General features: G+C 34.9%; 2 protein-coding genes and 2 pseudogenes across 2 annotated transcripts; 3 read left to right on the plus strand and 1 right to left on the minus strand.

Moving 5' to 3' along the window:
- Position 1: 1 nt before the first annotated feature.
- LOC120156397 lies at positions 2-1,736 on the plus strand (annotated as a pseudogene).
- Positions 1,737-1,827: 91 nt separating this feature from the next.
- On the plus strand, positions 1,828-11,393 carry LOC120156484 (annotated as a pseudogene).
- Positions 11,394-11,837: 444 nt separating this feature from the next.
- Positions 11,838-14,936, plus strand: LOC120156396 (clp protease adapter protein ClpF, chloroplastic-like). Its single transcript, XM_039167711.1, has 8 exons — positions 11,838-12,384; positions 12,514-12,573; positions 12,802-12,896; positions 13,053-13,225; positions 13,567-13,679; positions 14,295-14,340; positions 14,542-14,582; positions 14,666-14,936. The coding sequence occupies exons 1-8, from the start codon at positions 12,028-12,030 to the stop codon at positions 14,819-14,821; spliced, it is 1,041 nt and encodes a 346-aa protein (XP_039023642.1). The 5' UTR covers positions 11,838-12,027; the 3' UTR covers positions 14,822-14,936.
- A 2,842-nt stretch (positions 14,937-17,778) lies between these two features.
- Positions 17,779-22,542, minus strand: LOC120156485. Its single transcript, XM_039167797.1, has 4 exons — positions 22,110-22,542; positions 21,058-21,293; positions 20,148-20,919; positions 17,779-19,964 (listed from the first exon to the last, which is right to left on the minus strand). Exons 2-4 carry the CDS (start codon positions 21,289-21,291, stop codon positions 17,779-17,781), a joined length of 3,192 nt encoding a protein of 1,063 aa, XP_039023728.1. The 5' UTR covers positions 21,292-21,293; positions 22,110-22,542.
- Between the last annotated feature and the right edge of the window lie 4,199 nt (positions 22,543-26,741).

Consider the following 26,741-nt stretch of genomic DNA (forward strand, 5'->3'; position numbering starts at 1 on the left):
ATGTCCGTGTTTACATCATAGTTTATTATTACTGCTTTTAAGCTGAGCTTTTTTAATGGGTATCTGAAATTGAACTTTTACTTCATTTGGTTTTGCTGGAGGGCAATGTTTGTTGTGTGTTTACTTATTATTCATTGTTATACAGCTGCTGTGCCGAACCTCGCCATGGTGGAAACTGTAGATGATGAGAAGGTAATTTTGTTCATTTCCATTAGTATAATTGCTATAAACTGTTCCTTTATGTATTGGAGACAGAATTAGAGACAACTTTTTTAATTAATTTATACCTAATTTTGAATCTAGTTTTAGCGAGAATGACTTATATGATTTTGTTTTCTTATATCATTAATCATTATGTCAAAGCTTTCAATTGATAGTGTCAATAACAACATTCATAATGTGGCCAAGTATTTGTGTTTTTTCCTCATTAAACTGAGCATCTTCCTTATTTTGGGTCAGATTACAAATCATCTTAATCGTGCGGTTGGAAACTTTGAAAGTCTTAGTCCAGGTGAACACCAGTGGAGAGGAATGTAAGTAAATTTATTTTTATTACAACGAAAATATATTGTTTTTCGTTGAGTTGTGTCAAGGCTTTGCACGTTCAAGCGTGTTGTCATGTATTTGTCTTTAAGTTTGCTAGATAAAACTGGTCTTGTTTCTTTAGCTTCTAGTTCCGTACTATGCTCTATCAACATGGCTATTGGAACCTAGTTCATTGGGGCTAAGTACCTAGTTAGATTAGGTCAAGTATATTTGCTGACAAAGAAGCTCCTTTTATCAACACTTGGAGATCGTTTTCATAGTATTTTCCTGCATCATGTTATTGCAGCAAAATCTGGTGTTGAGCCTTCAGGTTGTGTGGAACTTGCAAAACATGTTAGTCTAAATTGCCCGAATCTTCAATTTTGTGGATTGATGACAATCGGGATGCCTGATTATACATCAACTCCAGAGAATTTCAAGGTGGCTGAACTTCTTATCTCGATTTTTCCATCCTTTTCAATCGATTCTTTATTTTTCTAACAATATTTATTTGATACCCAGACATTAACAAATTGCCGAAGTGAAGTCTGCAAGGCTCTTGGAATACCAGAAGAACAATGTGAACTGTCAATGAGAATGTCTGGCGACTTTGAGCTAGCTGTAAGGATTGTTTTCCCATTACCATCTAGATAAGGAAAACTTTATATTTGTATGCAATTGGCTTTGTCTATGCTTTAGTACTAAAACATTGTTGTGCAATGTATGTGCTCCTGCCACATACCGTGCACAAAACCATGCTATGTTACTCAAATTTGGGTGTGTTAGATATGAGTATACTTAATTTTTTCGAAGTTTCTCATATATTTCGAGAACTCTTGTAGGGTTGTACCTTTATACTCATGTACCTATTGTGTCATATTCCCTAACCAAACCCCATAGAAGTAGCATTCAATTCTTTTAAAGCTTACGAGAGAACGACTGTCTAATGGATTGTCTCATTGTTTCCGCATATTGAAATGGGCAGTACCAATGTCAGAGTTGGATCAACCATCTTTGGGGCAAGGGAATATCCAAAGAAGAAATGAAACGCTGCATTGTTATTAAACATAATCATCGGGTTGTTATTTTGTTACACCGGGTTGATGTGGTTTGATCCGAGAGAAAGAATACACTGACTGATAGTAGAATCCATTTAACTTGTTTATTCCTTCTAAATAATGCTAATAAAATTGTAATTGTTTGATCTGAAATTCGATTCTTATTGTTCGGTTGGAAAATTAACCTCAAGTACACGAGTTTGAGTATTTCGTTAAATCAGTTTCTCCTCACAAGGATCCCACAATGAAGTCCTTGCCACCTGCATATCCACGCTCAAATCCAACACACCCAGATTCCCATGCATTCCCCGGCCTCCTCAAAGCTTGCACTTCTCTGTTAGTATGTTACGTACATCCAAACAAGGTCTCGAGGTCTTTAATTCAATCAATCGAACCAATTCAATTGAGAGTCGGGTGATCTAGTGGTTATAAAATTGGAAATCCGAAAAAAACTATACTTAAAAACCAAAATTGAAATAAAAAAGACGGATGAACAAATTATTTTATGGCTGAGTTAAGTACAAATTAGATTAGGATTGAATATTATTGGCTTGCTTGCTTTTCGTAATCAAGAGTTAAGTACAAATCAGATTTGAACCGAGTATTAATAATTTTATTAAAATATTAGCAAAGATAATGATGAATGACGGTGAAATATAGAATTATAGACAATATGATTTTTAGTGTTATATTTTCTTACTTATTTGAATTATGTTTTTGTAATATAAATTAATGAGATAAATAATAATGATAAAGTATGTAGAATTAAGTATAAATATAAAAGATAAATAAATAAATTATTGTATATAGAAGATATAATAAATATTATATCTTAGATAACAAAAATAATTTACATCTTTTTTATTATTATGAATATCTATGAAGAATTTTCACAATATAAACATTTAGTTAAATGTTAATGTAAAATTTTAATATATTTTTACATAAATTATATAAAATTTAATATTAATTAAAATTAAAATCATACATGTATATTTAAATACTCAAGTAATATATTATCAACAAATAGAATTTTTATATAAATAATTTTTATTTAAATATTTAGAATTTCATTTGTTAAAAAACAAATATAGAACAAGGACAATTTAGTAAAATATACATTCCAGTAATCTTTTATTCCTTCAACCAAACACTGTAATATTACATTCCTGCCAAACCAACCAAACACAGTAATGTAACATTCTCAGTAATCTTATTCCTTGGTAATCTTTTATTCCCACTGGTAATCTTACATTCCGTGAACCAAACGCACCGTCAATGTCTTGAGGAATTTTATGATTATTTTTCTTTTTTGCTTATTCTTTAAATGTTATAGACCTGAGGTATCTTCTCGTTTGATTTTGTAAATTTCAGATTGCTTCTGCTTTACTTTCCTTGAGATAAGCACGAGGAGGTGGTGGCCATATCCAAGCTTCCTGCTGATGTTGGGGATGAGAATGGTGAGACTATCATTCATGAGCGTTCAATCAGAATAAAGCCATTGCCCAAGAAGACTATCCCAAAGCCTGTCCAAGCTTCATCTGAACTCCCCGTTAGTAATGTAGGTTTGGTACAAAGGTCAGTTAATTCCTTTCATGATTAACCTTTCTGTACTTATTATATCCATCTTGGTCCCAGATTGAGAAAAGCGCATAATTATGTGCAGATATTGGAATGTAGGTTTATCTATATTTCAAACTTTGTGTAGTTCTGGTTTAATATGCTCTTTCTCCAACATTTTAATGATTAATATCTGTAAGAGACTAAGGTGTAACAAATCAAAGCCTTGGATTCCTTCCAAGCAGTTTCTCGTGATAGCAAGTTTAACTTAGAACCAGAATAGTTTCTATTCAATATTTTGGATTCGCCTTAAGCATATTTCTTGCTTGGGTGACTACTACTTGCAATCCTGATTGTTTTTTAAGAAATTTTGAAGTGTTTCTGTAATTCTGTCTCTCTTGGCCACTCACTCACTGTTACTCGTATGCATACATTTGCATCATCAACACTTCCACTAGCTACAAACCTTATGAAATATGCTTTGCTTTGCCTGTCCTTTCTGCATTTGCATCATCAACATTTCTCCGTCGTTTTATTTGCTCTCTCTCTCTTCAAACTGCATGCAAGCATGTTGAGATATGAATACCCACACAAAGCTATATTCGTCATTGAGGTTGGTTGGAAATATGTTGGATGAAATATGTACCTAATCATTCTTCCCTTTTCTAGAAATGACGCAGTTCATCTTTTCTGTTGCCATATGTGGATGCATGCACTTGTTACATGCTGTAATAATACATGAGATTTGTTTTTTCAAAATTTTGGATTCAATAGCTTTTAAGGAATATATTACTAAAGCAAGAAGTAAATCTTTTTATTATTTTACTTATGTCTAGTTGCTAGATAATTAGGATTCATGAAATGTAACCAACTATTGCTTCTCTTAGTTTCCATGTAGTTTTATGGCTGTTTTCAGGCATTCTCTTTCAATTATTGTGCTGCTTTTGATTATGATAAATGATCATGGTCTATTTCAATTTGATGTCATTAATATATCATGTCAAATAATTGTTTATATTTCAGGAACTCAAGTTACTTGGATACATATTTGGATCCTGCTTTCATGTCCTTGATGAAAGATCCTGATCAGAGACGCTAAGAACGATGGGGAAAAAACTGCTCAAGCCCGAGGTGGTTGGAATTTTGCTAAGATGCTTGGGTTTGGCGACCTCGGTGGGCCTCCATTATCTGCTGCTGAAGAACTCACTTCACTCCAGATACCTCGCTAAGGCAAATTCTCTTAATCTTTCTGAAATTGCGGAGATGACAATTCTGTAAGTTTATCACTTCACTCCAGATACATTTTATTCTCCCCTGCTTTGTCTTAATGTCCCATTTTTATTTGTTAGCTTTTACTCTTTGTGGGACCTAGGTTCATTTAGTATGAACCTGTTATGTTTTAGGATCAAATAGTAGAGAAATTTTTAGGGATTTAAGAAATTTAGAGAGAAATAGATACATAAAACTTGCAATTTCATTCATAAGATATCCCCAAAAGGGTTTGGTACAATTTATATATTAACAAGTACCAGATGTCTAACAAATTAACTACCTAGATGCTAACTCACCATTTCCCGCCTCTTTCCTGATATTATCTAACAAACTCAAGCCCAAACGTAAAAGCCCACATGCATAACTTAAATTGAATTAAGTCTAGATAGGCCCAACTACGCAATCCACCCACCTATACCAGCTCGTATCTCATTACCCTTTATCCATTGCATGACTTCACTTCAATTCCCCAATTCCTCAGATAACAAATCAATCCCTAGCCCCCTTTCAATCCCTAAATTCACTCGATCATCTCCCAAATTCGGCTGATGCTTCCCTAATTCCTCTCTTTGAGATTTCCCCAAATCAATACCTCCAAACCTTAACCCATCTTCCATCGTGACAATACCCCCTCCATCAGACGATCCTTGTCTCCAAGGATCAAAATCGGGAAACTGATTCTTCAGTACTGTAGCATCTTCCCAAGTGGCATCTGTGGGAGCCATGTTCGTCCACTGGATAAGAAACTGATTGACTGCTTGATTGTTTTGTTTTACCACTCGTCGATTCAAAACTGTGGCTGGGTAAACTTTTAGTTGGCCGTCCGATGCAACCTCTGGAGGATTTATCGAGGTAAATCCCTGTTTCCCTACTTTTTTCTTAAGCAAACTTACATGAAACACCGGATGCAACTTTGATTCTGGTGGTAATTCAAGTTTATACGTAACTTGACCGATTCTCTTCTGTATTTTGTAAAGACCAAAAAACCTAGCAGCAAGTTTCAGATTCTTCCTCAACGCCAGAGATGTATGTCGATACGGTTGAAGTTTGAGGTAAACCTCATCGCCTACCTGAAATTCCCTGTCAGTGCGATTTTTATCCACCATTTGCTTCATTCTATTGCTTGCTTTGAGTAGCTGTTCTCGTAGGAATATATTCAATTGATCCATGTGTTGCATCATATTTTGTACTGCATCTACTCTTGATTCTTCTGACCAATTTAAATTAGGAAGCTTATACCCATATAATGCCTCAAATGGGGTCATCTGTAAAGCTGTATGGTAATTAGTGTTATACCACAACTCAGCTTGTGGTAGTAACTTTGACCAAGAACTTGGCTTAAGAAAACACATACTCCTTAGATACTGCTCCAAACACTGGTTGAGTCTTTCACTTTGACCATCTGTTTCTGGATGATAGGCAGTACTAAAATAAGTAGTTGTCCCTAGTTGCTTAAGTAATTCCTGCCAAAATAAACTGGTGAAAGACTTATCTCTGTCAGAAATAGCAACTTTAGGAGGACCATGCAATTTATAAACCTGATCAAGATACACTTTAGCAACCTCCACCACTGTGTAGGGATGAGATAAAGGCAAAAAATGAGCATATTTAGTAAATTTGTCAATCACCACCATAATACACTTGTACTTTGTTGAAGGTGGTAACCCTTCAATAAAGTCCATTGTTATCACCTCCCAAGCATTATTTGAAACTGGAATAGGCCAGGCTTAGGAATATGCTCAATTTTAGTCCTCTGACAAATATCACACTGCTTAATATGTTCTTGAGTCATAATCTTCATTCTTGGCCAGAAAAAAATAAGATTTAATTCTCTGGTATGTAGCTTGAATACCTGAGTGTCCTCCTTGTGGGGAATCATGTAAAGCCACAATTATCTTCTGTCTAAGGTCTCATGTGCTTCCAATATAGATCCTATTTCTAAAATATAATACTCCCTTAGTTAACTTCCAGTCTTCCATATTGTCTGGTTGAAGAACCATAATAGGAATTTTTTCTTGAGCTATGACATCAGCTTCATAACTTTTTTTCAATGTCATTTACCCAAGTAGGAGTTATAAATGTGACCCCCATCTGTAAAAATTCACCAGAATCCATCTGCTGCCTAGAAAGTGCATCTGCCACTGTATTAGATTTACCTTTCCTGTATTGAATGGTATAATCAAGCCCAAGTAACTTTGTAAGACCCTTCTTCTGTATAGTTGTAGTTAATTTCTGTTCTAGGAGATATTTTAAGGGTTCATGATCTGTTTTGATCTCAAAAGACTCACTCTCCAAATAGTATCTCCAGTGAGATACTGCCATCAGGATAGCCAAATATTCCTTTTCATAGATAGAAAGATCTGCATGCTTAGGACCCAAAGCCCTGCTCAAGTAAGCTATAGGTCTGCCTGCCTGAGATAGAACAGCCCCAATTCCCTTTGAACTAGCATCAGTCTCCAAAAAAATTCTGTTCAAAATTGGGTAAAGCCAAAACTGGAGCTTCACACATAACAACCTTTAATTTTTCAAAAGCTACTTTGGCTTCTGTAGACCAATGAAATCCATCTTTTTTTCAGCATATTTGTTAAGGGTGTACTCAATTCTCCATACCCTTTAATAAATTTTCTATAGTACCCTATGAGACCCAAGAACCATCTCAAAGCTTTTAGGTTCTTAGGTAGAGGCCATTGTTACATAGCTTTAATTTTTGTAGGATCAGTTGCCACTCCTTTAGCTGAAATGAGATGCCCCAAATACTTGCTGCTGCCCAAAAAAAACATTTACTCTTCTTTGCATATAACTTATTCTTCAACAAAATCTCCAACACAATTCTCAAAATATTGTTTGTGTTCTGCCAGACTAGCACTGTAAACCAGAATATCATCAAAAAATACAAGAACAAACTTCCTTAAATAAGCTCCAAACAGATCATTCATAAAAGCTTGAAAAGTAGCTGGGACATTAGTAAGTCCAAAAGGCATAACCTTAAATTCATAATGTCCTTGGTGAGTCTTAAAAGCAGTTTTAGGAATATCTTCATCTTTAATCTTGATTTGCCAATAACCAGATCTCAAATCAATCTTTGAAAAGAAAGTAGCACCATGTAGTTCATCTAATAGGTCTTCTACTATAGGGATAGGAAATTTATTCTTAATTGTAGCAGAGTTAAGTTGTCTATAGTCTATACAGAATCTCTAAGTTTCATCCTTCTTTTTAATAAGCAAGCAAGGAGAAGCAAAAGAGCTTTTATTTACTTGTATGATAGAAGAGGATAACATTTCAGCAATCTGCTTTTCCACTTCAGTCTTATGATGATAAGGAAATTTATAGGGTCTTAAATTGACTGGTTGTGTTCCATGTTTCAAAACAATAGCATGATCATGTTTTCTCCTAGGAGGCATCCCTTTTGGTTCCTTAAATACTTCCTTAAACTCTGCCAATAATTCTTGTAAAGGTAGAGGAAAGAAACTGTCTTGCACTTCAACACTTAGCAAATACATTTCTCCAGTCAATTCAATATCTTTTTCCACCAATTTCTGAAATTTTTCACCTGTCATGGGTCTGATTAGTGGTAATTTTTTAGTACCTCTAATCACAACAGTCTCCCCATCCTTCTCAAAACTAATGGTTTTTGCCTTAAAATCCATCAGTATAGGGCTAAATTCCTCCATCCAGTCCACCCCCAATACCATATCACTGCCTCCCAAGGACAATACTATGAAATCATGTTGAAATTCATAGCCTTGCATCTTCCAACTCACCTTATTGCTTCTGGCAGTACTGAACAATTTTTCACCATTAGCTACTGTGATAACCAGTGACTGAGTATTAACTACCTCTATTCCTTCTTTAGTCCACTTAGGAGTCACAAAACTATGAGTGTTGCCACTATCAATCAGCACATTAATAGGTTTGCCCCTGATGGGCCCTTGAATTCTCAAAGTAGTATGCCCCACATTTCCTGTAATAACATTAATAGAAATTTCCAAGGCTTCCTTTGCTATTTCCTCCACTTCCTCGGGTTCTCCTTTAATTAACTCCTGTTCAGCAGATTCTTCTACTTCTTTTATGCAGTTTAACTGTCTATCCTTGCACTGGTGTCCAGGAGGAAACTTTTCCCCACATTTGAAACACAAATTATGTGCCCTCCTATATTCCACCAAACTCTGCTTTGTTTTGATATTAGGAGGAACTGTCTTGGGTAGGAAACTTTTATTTCCACTGCCTTGTGGACTATTTTAAGGGGTGTAAGAAAAAAATTTGTTAGAAGATTTATACTTCTTCCCTTCAATCTCATTAGCTAGCTCATACAATTTTGCTTGTCTGTAGGCTTCAGATAATTTCTTGGGCTCTAACACCTTCACTTTATGTTTTAATTCTTCCTTGAGACCATTGATAAAACTAGAAACAAAGTAATCTTCCCCCAAATGCATATTTTATTGCAGTAAGTAAGGTCTTAGCTCCTCAAACCTTTCTTGATATTCCTCTACACTCCCATTTTGCATCAACTTATAAAATTCTTCAATAATATCTGAATAGTTTCTATCACAAAACCTATGACACAAATCAGCCTCAAATTCATGTCAAGTTACTCTATGCTTCTGCATAATATAGCCATCAAACCATGTCTCAGCTTTTCCCATTAAATACATTGCAGCCACATCCACTTTTTGTTCTTCAAGAACTCCCAAAAGATTAAAATATTTTTGGACTTTTCTAACCCATCCTCTGGGATTATTGCCATCAAACATCTGTAGCTCTAATTTAGGTCGAGGTAGAATAGGTCCTGAACTCCCAAATAAACCCTTACTGTCCACTTTAATCTCACTCGAACTGCCCATAATATTTTCTTCTTGCAATTTCTGATTAAAAGGTAGAGGACCAGTAAACCCCACAGGTTTAGAAGCTAATATCCCCGGTTCATTAGGTTGAAAAGTATACTTCTCATGCTCACTAAGAACCGTAACTAAGCATGGCTGCTTACCTTCACCTTTGTTTTGCTGTGTAGCTGCTGGTGGTTGACTCCTGACTGACTGAGGTGAGTCTTTTTCCTCAGCTGTCTGATTGATCATATATAGGATTCTCTGCAAATAACCCCTGTTTTCAGTCATTCATTCTTCCAAGGTTTGTATATTTCCTTCCAGCTCTGCCTTCTACTCAACCCACCAAGATGGTAAGGTCTCTTCCTTCACTTCTACTGCTTGTTCTAGTACCTCAATGGTTCCAGTCTTCTGTATTTTTCTTGTCTTTCCCAGCGTGAAAAAAATAATTTTGGATCCCAAAACTCGGCTCTGATTACCAATTTGTTATGTTTTAGGATAGAATAGCAGATAATTTTTTAGGGATTTAAGAAATTTAGAGAGAAATAGATATAGAAAACTTGCAATTTCATTCATAAGGTACCCCAAAAGGGTTTGGTACAATTTATATATTAACAAGTACCAGCTGTCTAACAAAATAACTACTTAGATGCTGACTCATCATTTCCCACCTCTTTCCTGATATTATCTAACAGACTCAAGCCCAAACGTAAAAGCCCACATACATAACTTAAATTGGATTAAGTCTAGATAGGCCCAACGATGCAATCCACCCACCTATGCCAGCCCGTATCTCATTACCCTTTATCCATCGCCTGACTTCACTTCAATTCCCCAATTCCTCAAATAACAAATCAATCCCTAACCCCCTTTCAATCCCTAAATTCACTCGATCCTCTCCCAAATTCGACTGATGCTTCCCTAATTCCTCTCTTTGAGATTTCCACAAATCAATACCTCCAAACCCTAACCCACCTTCCTTCGTGACAGAACCACATGAATTTTGCACATGTTTAGATTGCTCCTGGTCTGAATATAATGTTTAGTTTATTTGTTTTATCTCAGTTATTGTGGGGGAGTGGACATTGAAGGTCATCCTGTTATGGTTGTTGGAGCTCATTTTCTGCTGCGGTGTCTTGAGCTTGAACGTTTCATTCACTATGTTGTAAAGGTATTAACTTCCGAGAACTTTTTGTTGGATATTTTAAATTCCGAGACCTAGTTGCATTGAAGACACAATTTAAACAGCTTCATTTTGGGAAATGGATTTTTAGCATGTCCACTCAACAGCTTACTATTATTGATAATTCGTTTTCAAGCAAAGATTATTTTTTATTATTGATTTCAGGAATTTGAACTCTTGATACAGAAGCCTTATACTATTGTATACTTCCACTCTGCTGCATCCTTACAAGTGTAAGATTCGACGTGTTCCGTTAAATGTTCGAGTTCTTTGAGTGAAAGAATTTTTTACCCTTTCCTGATAACAATATTTAGAATTGTGTGTTTTCTTTCCTCTCTCTCTGGACTAAACAGCCAACCAGATTTAGGATGGATGAGAAGATTACAGCAAATACTTGGTCGGAAGCACCAACGTAACCTGCATGTATGTTGTATCACTTGCTAATTGCTATCCATCTATTTTTCAATATTCGTACTGCGCCATGGGTTTTTTATCCTCTTACATGTTTTGTATAGGCAATATATGTTCTCCATCCTACCTTACGCTTGAAGACTACAATTTTCGCTCTGCAAATGTTCGTGGACAAAGTGGTATGTCTTTAGTTATTCCTGATCGAAGACCGATTAAGCTGTTTGAGGAATCTTTCCGTAACTTGATGTTTCCAGAATTGATCTACAGGTGTGGAAGACGGTGGTATATGTTGATAGGCTTCTGCAGCTATTCAGATATGTTCCTCGAGAGCAATTGACCATCCCTTATTTCGTGTTTCAGTTGAATGCTCTAGTTTTATCCTTTTATTCTTTAAATCAAAACACGCCATCATTTATAATCGAATCGAGTTATTCAAGCGTTTATAACAATAGAAATGATTCTAATTCTTTATGGACATGAATGTTGCAGGCACGATTTAGAAGTGAACGGTGGAAAGTGTCTTATCGTAGACCCCCAACAAAATACGTATATCATCGACCTTAGACGTTCAAATACACAGTTTCAACAGTTTATGACAGTTCAAATACACGTAGTTTTTTGGTTGTCTTGATCTTGACCTGAAAATTAAAAGCTCACTTCGTCCTAATAATTAATCATATCAGGTCATGAATTTTTACTTTAAATTTGACTTCGTCCTAATTTTGACTTTTTCTTTCACAAAATTTATTAAAATCAATCTTATAAATTAAATTAACTAAAATTTATCAAATTTAAATATTTTAAACATATAATTTATATTGATTGTATTTGTCACAATAATCCCGCCGAGAAGGAAAGCCCCGACAAAACAAATCAAATAGCAAGAACATGTCTCAAAACAAGCCCAGAAACAGAGGCAAGAAAAGATCCATGTTGGCTTCGAGTCTATCGGGCCTAAAACCATCTCCACGTGTCAACACTCTGTTCAATAACACACTCAACCCCGTAATCCAGATTACAGATTTTCATCTTCTTCTCCCTGCCCTTCATCTCTGTCCATCTGCTCACTTGAAATCTTGCACTAATGCAGTTTCTAATGATCTTAATCTTGTGAGGACGAAATTAAATACCCCAGAATTTCATTTTCAGTGATTTCAATTAAAAAAAAGGAAAAAACCCCTTTTCTTTTCCGAGAAAAATGGTGCAGACCCTTTCAATAAGCAGTAGCTTAACAAGCTCAAGAAACAAAGCTGTTTATGGAACAGAAGTAGTTGGGAGGCGGCATTATGAGATAATTGGAAAAGCACAAATGAAATCTGGAAAAGCACAAATGAAATCTGGGATTGGTAAACAATCTCTCTGCCATGGGTATGTGCCGAATTTTTACTTCAAAGGCAACCCCAATTTGTTGAAGAAAAGGGACTCTGGGGTTAAAGCTGTGTGGCCATTTAAAGGAGGTGACCAGGAATTGGGTGCAAGCTCCGAGCGAAGTGAGGCTGCTAATGAAGATATACTGATTTTCTTTTTCCAGTTAGACTTGGCCACTCAAGTTCAGGTTCGACGAGAGCTTTTTTTTTCATCTATGATATGAATTTTTATCTTTTCTTACGAAGACAAGCTTCTGTATTTGTCTCTCGGTTCATAGGATTTGGTCATTGGTGTTTGTGTGTTTGTGGATTTGCAGCGTGCTTTGAACTTGGAGGAATATGAAATTGCACAGCAGCTTAGAAACAAGCTTAATGAGGTTAGAACTGACATTTTTTAGCCCCGTGGCTGTCAATTGTTGCTGAAATGATTAGCTTTGGTAGAATCATTTACTTCTCATTTTACCCTTTATGCATCAGTTCTTTACTGCTTTATATATACTGTCATGAATCTTATGTATGCTCGGTTGCAATCCGACTCTCTTGGTGATAATTGGAGTTGGGAATGTGTATGTAGTGTGTTTATTAGTATGTGTTCTGCTTTGAAGGTCGAAGCAGAAATCCTTAAGCAGCAAGAAGCGAAAAGAGGTTTATCCCCGAAGAGTGAAGCTCAAGATAAGGCTCTAAGTTTGGTACGTCTACGGTGAGTCCCTCGCTTATGTTATATGCAGTCTTCATAGAGTGCAGGCCATTGATTTTTGTAAGAGATTGTGAATTTTTGTAGTACTTCTTTTTTTTATTGGATTTTGAGATACATTTGGGGTCCTTTAGACTATTGATTTTCTTTGTTTTGTCGCAGTGGCGAACTGCAAAATGCGATTGAGAACGAGAATTATGCTTTGGCTGCTCAATTACGGGATGACATTTCCAAACTGGAGGCAGAATCTTTGGCTGCATCTGCAAAAGCTTTGGCACATGAAAAAGCGAAATATGCATTTCGTTTGGGACAGAAAGTCCAGCATAAAAGTTTTGGTATATAGCCAAATATGATCTCCACTGGTCTTTCATTTTTCCTTTTTTATTTTTTTGTTCCCGTCCATCCTTTCTTCGAAGTTTCACCATAATATGCAGATTGCAGTGTTCGGTTCAATAATTCCTGTTTCTTTCTGCATATAACGATTGCTATCAAATATGTTATTACTGCTTTCGCACTCGATCTTCCCCCCACCTGCTTTTTCTTTGTAAACATGGAGAGAAATAGGACGTAAAGAAGATGGGAGTGGAGGACAACACCTTAAAGTTTTACATAGCATCAATATGAGGTTTTTGTCCTCTTTTTACTATCTTTTTCTCTACTTGTTTATCATTTTCAGGTTATCGAGCTGTAGTTTGTGGGATGGATCCAGTGTGCTGTGAATCAAGCTCATGGATGGAAGCTGCACAGATTGAAAAGTTGTCTCTTGGTTTTAATCAGCCATTTTATCAGGTTTGATTAGTACTACAATTGCAACTCTCTAGAGTGGGTGGTATACTCTTCCCTATAATCGAGATATTATTATTTTGCTTTTAATGCAAATATGACAGAGAAACCAATAAAACATAATTCCTATACGGAAACCGAATTCATTTGGACCAGCTAAATCCAGGCAGGTCTTAGGCATGCTTCCTTTAAGATCATACCATGCAATGAACAGATACGATCAAACTCCATAGGGTGCTAACTTCTCTTAGCCTATAACCTAGACGATGATCATTCAAATGTTGAACCTTAAACACACGATCTTCATTGCTTTCCTACTTTAAAGTTGATTTGTCATGTAATATTTGTAGGATCTTATGCTACAGAAAGAGAGAGCAAGCGAGAGGGAGGTGATGTTGGGTACTTTCTCAGAAAGGAGACCCGTGTTCTTATTCAAAATACAATTTTATAAGAATTTACTGATATTTAATGCAGTGATAATGTTCAAATATTAAGAGAAGTTGAGGGGAACTAATTTAATCGAATACACAATTATGGTTTGTAGCAGGAATGAGATCATTCAGGGCACGGCATGGATCGATTTAATCATATGCTTCTAATGAGGTCTGTGTTGTTTGCCAGGTCTTGGTTGATGTATATGCAGACCCTAATCTACTAGTAGCATATGGTAAACCATTTCGGTATTGCTGTTTACTCGATTCCTTTAAATATTGATTACCTTCTCTCTGTTTGTTGAAACTGGTTGAATCTCCATTGTCATTTCGTTTTACTTTCATCGGGTTAGGATCCGAAACTGCAGTTCTCTTCGTCTTTTTCATAGTTCTTACCAGCACCGGTGCACTAAATATATGTTTTTCCCGCTTTGCAGTTCCTGAGGAGAATCTTTTAGCCCCAGAAGAACCAGACTTGGTGAGTAGGATCGTGTAATTACACAACATGATACTCAATTTTATTCCCTTTATTTCATGGTGACCGTCGATATCCATGTGCAGAGAAGGTTCGATCATCCCTACATTTCTTTTCTATTTTACGGTATGGATGCTGCCGGAGATTTCATCCCTATCAAGCAGCTTCGCGAGAAATACAACAAACCCCGCCATGAAATTCCGCTTGATCCCGAAGACGATGAAGGTGGAGGTTCTTTCTGATCAGTATGTAAATATCTCTTAAAGAGTCTTTTTACTCGATCCCCACTGAAAACTATAAAATCTTTTTGTACTAAAAGTTTAAGAATTTTATTGGGTTAATTGCACTATAGGTCCCAAACTATGAATAAAATATTAAAATTGGTCTTTAAGCAGTTTTTCCATTTCAAAATAAATCATTTGCTTTCACTTTTTATTATCTCAAAAATTGTTTTTTCATAAAACTATTTTGTAATGGAAAAAATTGAGGACAAAATCATTATGTGGGGGGAATGTCAAAGTTGCTAATAGCATTGCCTAGAGTCGATGACCACTGTTGGTATATTTGGGTCTAATTATACGTGTTTGATTATTAAGGATTAAAATAAAATATACATACATATATATATATATATATATATATATATATATATATATATATATATATAATTGAAGTCAAATACGTCTGCAGTTATCACCAACTTTGGTAATGTTGCCAACAATTATTGATGAATCTGATAATTTCTTATCACTTGCTAATTTTACCTCAATTTAATATATTATAAGCTAATTTCACTTTTATTAAAATCGTTAACATCTAAAAATAACATTAATAAGAAACATTTCGTCTTTCTAAATAAATTCTTACAGATCTTATTCTTTTATTTTTTTAAAGTTAATATTTCATTATTTAATATTCCTTAAATTAAAAATATAAACAAAAAGAAACTAAAATTTGGAAATAGCAAGAAAACCCCAAATATAATAATAAGGGTAAAGTATAGTAATGGTCATTGAACTTTTCTGAAGCTTTCATTTAGGTCTCCAAACTTTTAAAACTTACAATACAGTCCTCCAACATTTAGTCTGTTTGCAATATGGTCCCTGACGTAACCGATCGTTTGATGTCGTTATACTGCAGTTAGTACATTTTCAATATGGTCACTAAACTTTTCAGGCGCTTGCATTTAGGTCCCCAACTTTTAAAACTTACAACACAATCCTCAATTTCATTCTAAACCCCAAATTTCTTTTCGATCTTAAATTTCCTTTTTTGCTTATCTTTTCTCATTTCCAGCGTAACTTTTCAGTCGGGGATGCATGGGAAAATTTTAATCTAACTTTGAATTATGTGGAGGTGTTGACTTGAATAAGGGTCCATTGAGAGAAGACCTGACCAAGTTCTATCGGGACCATCAACGATTCAAGGTGTACTGTTAGATACAAGTCATCTCAGGTGAAGCATAGATGTTTGATGAAATGCTTGTGAGAAAAAAATGGGGTTATAAATGCATAGTTGACTAATACTACTAAGATGAACTAAGTATCATTGTTGAAAGTCACCAACAAAGCTGAAATTATTTTGTATAAATGGCATATAATAATTTATTCGTTTAATTCTTATGGTTAAAGATTTTCCAACAGATGATAAAATATAATGAAATCCCAAACATCGCATTCACCTCTCAGTCTCTTTCGCTCACATGCACTCTCGTTTGGTTTTTTTTCTTCAATTTTCCGCCATGTAAAATTATAAACCCAAGCAATGCTCTATCTTTCAACTTTTTATTTACAAAGAAAAAATGGAGGAAGAATTGCTGGAACGCAACACCGATTGCGTTTATTTCTTAGTCTCTCCCCTCACTTACAAGAAGGTATTTATTTTCTTTTGGGCTATCCGGAAGTAAACTTTTCCTCTTTCGCTCTTTCCCATTTTTAGCTCGCATTGTGTGTTTTTGTTGAAATTTTTATTTTTCTGGAACTGCATGTCAATTATCTGGATATTCAGTGTTAGTTTTGAACCAAAACCAATCTAATTTTTTTTTTCTTCTTAATAAAAACTTTTAGTACTCCTTATGAAAGATATTCAATCCATCAGAATAGAAGTGAAAGAGGGTCCTAGGCTAAATTTTTTTTATCTTCTTGTTTGGTTTTTCTTTAAATCAGGGAATCGACATATTGAAATCGCCAGACTCAATCCGGGAGACTGCTGGTACTAGTTTACTGGGAATTGTATTGATCTGACCTATGGTTTTCGGCATCCTGTGAGCTCGTATTCTTTTTAATAAGTTCATGTTGATTATGGGACTGATATATCGTGACCGAATTAAATTTTTTACATGTTTTGGAAATTGATGACTGTGTTGCAAGTTTTAAAAGTTGGGGGACCTAAATGCAAGCGTATGAAAAGTTCAGTGACCATATTACAAACGTACTAACGGTAGTGTAACGGCGTCAAACGGTTGGTTACGTCGGGACCATATTACAAACGGACTAAATGTTAAGTGATTGTATTGCATGTTTTAAAAGTTAGATGACATAAATGAAAACTTTAGAAAAATTCAGTGACCATTAATATACTTTACCCTAATAATAAAAGGGGAATGAAAGGTGATTGGGTAAGAGAGAATCTAGAAGGGCATATAAGACTATGACAGACCACGCACATCGTACACACAACCGACCAATCTCTGACACTCCCGACGCAGACAACGATAGCTTACAAAACTTAGACCTTCCTCATTTCCTTTCCACGCGCTCTCTCTTCTCGTGTTCCCCACTCTCTTTCCCCCTTTTTTAATTAGTGTATGAAAATAATAAATATTTTTAAATTCAGAAAATAATAATTGATACAAGATTGGAGAAATGGATTTCGAATATATATATATAGGATATGCTTTTGTTTCCCTATCCGTTATGTTATTAAATGTATTGTGTTTCGGAAAATTTTAATACTAAAATATTAATCGAACAAAAACACCGTACTACTACGTATACATGCATTGTCAGAATCAGCTCGAAAACAATAAAAATAGCTATTATGGTTGGTTATTCACGAACTGAACTCGAAGACATACAATCAAGTATAGCCGGATTTCAGGCTACCGTGTGTACAAAACGCGATCCCGGGACGTAATAAGCTCTTCCCGAATGTGATTTGAAACAATGACCTAGTTCCCTCTGTTGTATGCTCGATAAGGTTAACGCAAGAGGTGGTACTGGGGACATCTTTGTCTGCGAGGCCGTCTAGTTGTCTTTCCCCATCCGGTTAGGCTTCGATCCTCCAGCCCCAGTTTGATATTATTAAGTTGCTGCACCAATGGTGCGCAAGAAGCGGCAGCCGCCACAGCAGAAGGAGAGCTAGTTACTGAAAGTCGTCTGCCCCTGCCACAACCGCCTCGGTTAGAATTTCTTCTTGTCAATCCCGACTGCCACGAATGACCTGTTGCTCTCATGAGCCCTCCAAAAGTCTGAATATCTTGTGTCACCTCGTGCCTCGACAGGGAAACAAGGCCTGGAAGGATGTCCCTTTGGAAGTCCCTCCGTTGCCTTCCTCGTCTTCCTTGACCCTTTCGTGTTCGTGTTGTTAACAATGAGGTAGTTCCTGTTTCTTCCACTTTAAAGTTTTCAGGAACCAGAGGTTTGGGCATATAATCCTCTTCCTTGGTTTCTGCTAGGCTCAAAATCATTGACTCAAAGAAATCGATCTCTTCCAAGGAAGATTCCTCTCGGCCCTTATGTTTATCTCTCGAAAGAGACTTGAGCTTGCTCTCAAGATCCTCACAAAAAGAGGAAACTGTCTCGACAAACCAATTCAGGGGGTCTGTCGTAGAAGTTTCGGATGAACTGCAACTGACATCATCCAAATGAATGTGCTGAATGGTTGATGAGATGGCAACTATTGCCTCAGCTGCACTCTTCATAAGTTCATGCTGCAGGCACTCATCTTGGCTTTGTGCTGCTGATTCCAAAGTTACATCTACCTTTGCTGATAATTCTTCTCCATGAATAGCATCCTCAGGTTCGGGAACGAGTGGAGCTTCCAAATCTATTATTCCTCCAGTCATCCTCATACTGGTGCCCGGAACATTCTGTATAAAAGAAGCTTCATCCTCATCGGCACACAAGTTCAAGTCAATTTGATGTCTGAAACTATATAATTTTTTATCTGCTCCCTTCTCTATGGCCGAATTCTCTGCAACAATGTCTTCGCTTGCATCAACAGTCACATTACAAGGCAAATTAATATCGAGTAACCTATTTTTCCCCTTATGTTCCACTTCACTTTCAGATGGCCGAGGAGCAGATACATACAGGGAGGTAAAAGAAGACTCGTTCTTCGAAACATAAGGATTTTCGAAAATGGAAATCCCTAGAATCTTTTTATCACGCAGACATTCACTTATTTCACTCCTGCTGGCATCGGCATTGTTGGAGGATGAAACTGACTTCAAATTCTGTGTAACAATACCATTTCCAATCTCGTCTTTTTTGGTAGATTGCTGTGGAGAAGATTGAGAGAAGCACAACTCTCCAACATTCAGATCCATCCCAGCACTTATGCCCTCATTTTTACAAGCAGGCTTGGCCCTTAGCCATGGCAGCCCCGGTGAATGGTTTCCATGCTTTATTCCTCCATCTATTTGAGGACCTCGTAGCGAAACCGGATTGTTAGATGAACTGTTTGAAAGCACCTCATTGAAATTCACATCACTTGTAGACTTCATATCACCATCATTTGAGCAATTGTATGGCTTAGTCGAACCACGAGCAGATAAATGCTCGAAGACGCCCTTACCAGCAGCAGCACCATTCGCATAATCATAACTGGTTGAAAGGAAGTGTATTGCAAGTTCCTTTGATCCTGCCGAGGATCCATAACAAAAACCATTTCGATTGGGCAATTCTCTTCCAAAACATGGGTTAAGTCTTGAATTGCTACTCGCCGACCACTTCTCTCCAAAATTCCCATTGCAATGGGGTGATATCACAGAACTCTTACTATAAAGACCAGATGAATTCATAAATGTGCAAGCCTGAACTGACATGGACTTCTGGTTTAAGCTACTGCAAGGCTTTTCCGAAGAAGAAACTGAATGAGACCATAGACTTACCAGATCAGAAGAAGCAAATGGACCCAAACTAGGAACATTGAAAGCCATGCTTGACTCTGGATTGCCGTTATTGGAAATTTCACGATTTCTTTCCGAAACTTCTAAACTGTGAAGCATTCTTTCTCTTGAGAGACCTGCCTTGCTTTGATCAGTTGGTGAATACGTTGGTGGATCATGAGCTTTGTCAAAAAGACCATGTGCATGCTGGTATGATAAAGACAACTGTGGCTGGAAACTTCGTGAAATAAATGTCGAGTTGCTTCTACTGTGCCCTGAAAACCGATATGATAAAAATGGAATTATGAGTGTCCATTATCATTCAAACAAGACGTGGCATAGAAACCAGACTAATACCATCCAGCCATAGCCAAAGAATATAATACAAGACTTGAACAGGTAAGAAATAAAACGGGAATATAATGCAAGTTCAGTAATTGACAAGTGAGTGCTACCACCTTCAAGCACATGGGAAAAGAATCCTCTAGCACACTCGTTACCAACATGCATATTGTTTACAGACCGATTATCACTTTGGTGGTGAGAATTAACAGAAATGTCTTTTGGCAAGCCAAGAAGTTCTAGCTTTGGTTTAGCAGACGGTTCACGGCCTCCATGATAGGTATCATGGCCAACAAAGTGAGAAAATGTGGAACCGTCAGTTTCTTCGATTTGAACAGGATCATTCAAGTCAGCCAAGCTAATTTTGCCCCTCAAGCATGCATCAGAGCTCAAAGCATCTTGCTTCCCACCGCTCTCAGGCCCAATTTTCCCATTTCCATTTGGAAGATAACTTGACATTCCAGATGTTGTGTCATCCCGGAACTCTTCAGCTTCTTCAGTATCAATGTACTTATCTACCGGAAGTTGAAGATCAAATATTTTCCTTCTCACTTTCATCGGCCTGCAGTCTATCACCTCAACGTCCTTGGAATTAAGTCCATTTGGGGACAGAAAGGGACCAACTTGGATGCTGCTTCCCTTCACGGAACTAAGGGGAGAATGAGCATCTTCAATTCCAGAAATCGATGGTCTACCACAAACAGAGTTTGCCACAGAGAAGAAGTTGGGGATATGCCAGTTGTGAGCAACTTCAGTTTTAAGTTGTGACGCTAACAAGCTTGATGATGATGATGGTTCAACAGGAATCTGATTTTTCTGTAATTCTTTATTTTTTACTTCAACCATCAAATCCCTTTGAATTCTATACAGGCGATGAAGCTCAGATAACTGGATGAAGACACAGAACTCAAATACTTAAATATCGAAGAAAAAACGAAGTGTAACAAACACTCAAATTCATTTTAAAATGACAATTTTAAAAATACTAAAAAAGTAAGGGCACACCATCAGCTGAGACCTTATTACCTGATTCTGAAATATAGCCTCATGTTGGAGCAATTTTTTCTTCAATCGGTCTTTATCATGTTGAGGATATGAATCTACCACGGCCTTGGGGAAAAAAGTATTGTAGTACTGACCATTTGTCAAGGTTTTATCCCCGTAATAAAGCGGCCAGCTACAACTATTAGAATCCTCGTTGAGATCCCTCATCGAGTAAAATCCTGGCAAATAGCTTTTCGACTGAATTTTTGTTCCCATTCCTGAAATCAATGAACAAGTCTAATTAATATGACACACAATGAACAATCTTAGCTACAATTATCACTCGTAGCTCATCGAAATGCATAACTGTAAATGGCAAAATGCACTATCTTAGAGACATATGGCCACATTTCGTGAAACTTACATGAATATAACATAATCGAATAAACATGGTAAAATCCAATTATCACTCAGATTTCATCACAATCAACTGTTACTTTGTTGACAAAACAATTCGAAAAATAAAATATATCAGCCATAATCGAATAAACATGGATAGTTGCAAGCCAGAGGAACAAATATCTATGGCAAAGTAACATAATCATAAATTCATAATTAATGACACGAAAAGCAGGCACAAAATCATAAATGAACCACCAAAACCACTTTCATGCATGTTTAAAATCTCCAGACAAAGACAGAATCTTGCAGAAAAAGGTGCTGCTAAAGAAGGGAAATTAGGAACCCCATAATCATGGAAGCAAAAAGGCTATTGAAATTTATGAAGGAAGGGGTAATTAAGATGATAAATTAGTAAGCAAAGCTAAATAGCTAATAGAGTAGATCCCAGAGATATCAGCAAATATTAACAGCTGACAATATCATTACAAAAAGCTATGATCATCCATCTAATCTAATCAGAATTACAATCAACCCCAATCCAAAAACCATAAATACAACAGATAATGGAATAGCTTACAATTAAGAGTATATATTTTTAATCCAAAAACAATTTAACCAAATCATAAGATGGTAAAAAAAAAGAGACCTACGAGCGAAATTACAAGAAAGTAAAAAAAGGAAAGAAATTTTACCTCAGACCCACATCCTTTAATCACATGTCCCCCAAGATTCTCCCATTGATTTATCAGCTAAATCTCCATGACGATAATTCAAACCTCCCGGATTTCTCAGTTAAAAAGCTTTACAACAACCCAGAAAAGAAAATAAAGCAATGATTTTCAGCTGAAACAGACAAGTGGGTGGCTTTTTCATGTCATTTATAGAGCTTATATCGTCTTGATATTGAAGAAGAAAAGGGGCTGAAGATTTCGATCTACTGGGCCACTCTCTTGAACAGAGAAAGAAGAGAAAAATAAAAAGAATGTTTTTTTAAGATCTAATTTTTATTTTTGATTCTATAGAGAGAGCTGAGAAGAGGAGAGAAAAGGAAAAGTTTATTGTTTTGAGGAAGTGTTAAGAGAGAGATGGGGATAAGAAATCTCCCACACAAACAAATGAACTTCTAATAATAGCGACATGAAATTTGTCAAAACCAGTCTCCTTTTATTCTCTGCTTTTTTTAATAAAAAAAATAGATTCATTACAATTCAATACACACTAATAGTATTTTTTTAATATTACAAATAAATTAATATATCATTAAATTTTCTTAATTGATATTTAAAAATAAAAAATTCTAAATAAAAAAATAAAAAATTAATTACAACATGATGTTTTTAATAACTCGATCTCTACCAATTTTTAGCTTGTTTAATAAGTTGAGATATTAAATTTTTAAGTAAAATTAATTTAAAAAAAATAAATGGTCGATTTTATTGAAATTAAATGAAACACATTTTCCTAGACTGTGTCAACCGTGCATAAGTTTCTATGGGTAAATTAATTGCATTAAACAAACAATCATAACTTTACTAAACAATAAAACCATTTTCATCCATTCGTATCCTCACTTTTTTCTTTTTCTTTCTCCTCTGTATAGTCATTCACGGATGTTATTATTTGCTTGTCTTCCCCTCTCCCATGTGTACCAACTTCCGTTGAATATGATATCTACCATGCCGCAGTCTTCAAGGGTTTGTCTGAATTCTAGCATTTGTCGTTCGTTGCACTCAAATCCCCCTTGTTTTTCGTGGGACATTGAAGTCTCCCATTATCATCCATGGTTCATTCGGGTTATCGCATTAGGTTCCAAGATTCCCTTCTTCTGTGTTCTTATGATGCTCCATAAAATCCTGTGAATCTCCAATTACGTTCTGATTCACCTTCCTGGATTGTTACGTCTAAGTGAGAACTTGAATAAGACCGTACTGTGATTTTTACTTCCTCATTCCACGCGATACATAAGCCTCCGCATTTTCCTTGCGATTCTACTTCGATTCTTTTGCTAAAACTCAATCTTCTTCTAACTCGTAGGATTATAGTGTTCTGTAATTTGTTTATATCAAGAAAATTACAGATGCGTTAATATCTCTCAGCATGTGCCAGAGACTGTCTACCATTCGGGGCTTGGGGAATCCAGCTTTAGTATTGGGTTTATCCAGCTTGCTTGCCCTAGTAAAATTAAAATTTAAAATCATGATATTATAAATGAAGCAAATTAGATCAAGTGATTATCCTACAATAAATATTTACAATAATCACTTCAAAGTAATCATTTAATATAAAATATCCACAATTATTAAAAAAAACTCAATCTCTAGTTTCTCAAATAATAATAATATATGAGTCCAGAGCGAATGTCGCACATTGAAACACATCACTAATGTAATACATTGATGTACACCACTAATTAAATTGTTCTTATTAAAAGAATACTAAAAAGTATAATGACATATTATGCTACTTTGAGCCGGATTTAAAATATTAGAAAACAATCACTAGCCAAGCGAGTTAAAGGAAAGATCATGTTACTTTGAACAAATATAATTGCAGAGGCGGAGAATAGCAGAACAACTCCAACAAAACCACCAATGACGGTATTACCTGCCAGTAAGAACTAAAAAGTCAGATAAATATAACTATTCTTATTAAAGGGAACCACGTTTGTAGCCATGATTTTTAAGTTTGGACGATGAACGGTGGTCATCGCGTCCACATTCGGTTGTTGATGATTATGCGTTAATCTGCGATGAATTCTAAAATTATGTAAATTATCAGTTTTAATCCTAAACAAATAAAATTTTAATTATTATTTTTAATAAAAAAATCATATTTTTATTATATTTTTATTAGAAATAAAATTAAGTTTTAATAAAAGATTAATTGTGGATAAATCATTATATGTTTTAACATTTCTTTAATAAAGATAATTTAATCAGTGATATGTATCGGTATGTCACATTAGTGATTGTTTGGCGTGCAACATTAAATCTATAACTTCTCATTTATATATAACATATTAGTTTCTTTTAAGAACTACAAAAGAGATGGTGGATCTCTTCTACGTTGCTTGCTTTTCTAGTACGAATATTTAAATCATTGTTTATTAAAGTTTTTTAGTTAAAAATATTAGGTTACTAATTTTTTTTCTTAAAATTTTCAATATTTTAACATTAATCGAGTTAAATTTCAAAAGAAAAAAAAATATTTTTTCTAATCATATGATTAGAACATAATTATTTTTTTAAAGAGATTAACTATTATCTCTTTATAAAAATTAGAAGGTCAATATTTTACTTTAATTAATTAAAATTTAATTATCGTACTTTATTAAAATTGATAATCTAAAACAATTAAGTGACAATGTTAAATACCAACAACTAGTTAATCTACTAGGATGAAACACTATATTTCTTAAGTAATTTTAGAGGTTCGAATTATGACGTTTGTGAATGGAGCAAACTGGGTTAGTAGGGCCGCATTCGTCTCTGCAACACTTGATCTGTATTAATCGGTCAATAGATCAAACACAACTGATTAATTAAAAAAAATAACAATGTTAAATTATTGACCTCGAAATCAATAACTCATCTGCAATAACTAAATAAAAATCAATATTTTAAGTTCATGCGTTATCAATAAATTGACTATTTTCTAAGCTTTCGCAAGGTATACGAATAAAATCTTAAAAAAATAAAATAAAATTGCAATGTTTTCAATTTTAGAAAGGCGTAATGCCGAAGTTAGCCCTCCAACATTTATTAAAATGATCATTTTGTTTCTTATTCTATTTTTAGAGCATTTTAGCCACCATCATTTCATTTTAGGACGAAAAGACTCTTAACATTTAACATAATAATAACTTTGTCCCTTGTTATTTTTTATGGGATATTTTAGCCATCAATGTTTTATTTTAGGTTAAAAATAGCTCATATTTTGGAGCGTTAATCATATGTTAACTAATGATTTTCATCTATAGAGGGAGCTTTTTGTCCCAAAGTGAAACATCAGGGGAATACTCGGGAAAAAATATAGGTCAAAATGATCATTTTAATAAACGTTTGGAGTTATTTTTGACATTATGTCTTTTAAAAAATATAGGGATGAAAATTACAATTAGACATTTTTTAAAATGCATTGAAATTCTTATTAATTATATCATTTAATATACTTTAAAATAATTATAGCATTTAATTATCTCCAAATCCAAAGGACACATAGTAAAACTAATTAGCGTCGAACCAAATAGAAAAGTGGAGTAGTAAACTAATTAAGCGTTAATTACAATGTAGATTAGGTAATTTAAGCGGCGTTTTAATTGGCTAAAACATAGCAGACTATTAAGTGGAGTCCCTGATTCTGTCTGCAAATCTACTGTGTTACAGGATGAGGTTTAGGAAGAAAGGTACTCTGATAAATGCCCTTCAGAATATGGTATAATTACAATATTACCTTCCTTGTAAAGCATTTATGTAATTACAGTCTGTATATTTTTTTTATAAGCGGTACACCATAACGTTAGTCACCAAACTTTGGATGTTATCTCATTTTGGTCGTTAAATTATAAAAAGTTCCAATTGTTCCACTAATTTTTTTTTATTTTTTGTAATTTTCAATAAATCATTAACGAGGTGATACCATTATCTTCAACTTTTTCAGAAAACTTAATTCCTCCAATCGCTATTTCTAATCAATTACTATATCATCAATCGTCGTTCGAGGTAAGATTAATATCAAAAGGTTAACCTTTCATTCATCTTTTTTTGGATTTATTTTTCATGAAAATCATTCAAAATTGATAGAAAAAATCATCTAAATATTTGACGTTATGATGCTCTGATCTCCTCCAATAATCGTCTGATAAGATTAATTTTTAAGGTATGTTATTTGTCTTCTCAAAAGAATGTTTCTCATCGTTTGAAATTACAAACACTACAACATATCAAATCTAAGAAAACTTTCAAACCCCGATAAATATTAGGTTTTGCGTTTAATTTTATCAACTTTAAAAAGGTTTCGACAAAATTTAGACTAATAATCGGCGGAGAACAATGAGAGGTGTTTAAGATGGCTATAAAAAGATGTTAGAAATTAATAATTTTCAGTTGTAACTAAATATAAGTGAAACCCCCTTATTTTTTTGTACGTCAACACCAAAATACCACGTCATATAATTATTGATGATTTAATGATCTAATAAAAAAACTAATAAGTTCAATTGTAAAATTGTTTTTTATACTTGGGTGATTATAACAAAATAGACCCTAAAATTTATTCATTATTGGTATATTTTATCTTTATAATAATTATAATTAGAGTCAAGT

This window comes from Hibiscus syriacus, unplaced genomic scaffold (assembly GCF_006381635.1).
Source record: "Hibiscus syriacus cultivar Baekdansim isolate YM2019G1 unplaced genomic scaffold, ASM638163v2 tig00111220_pilon, whole genome shotgun sequence".
NCBI lineage: Eukaryota > Viridiplantae > Streptophyta > Magnoliopsida > Malvales > Malvaceae > Hibiscus > Hibiscus syriacus.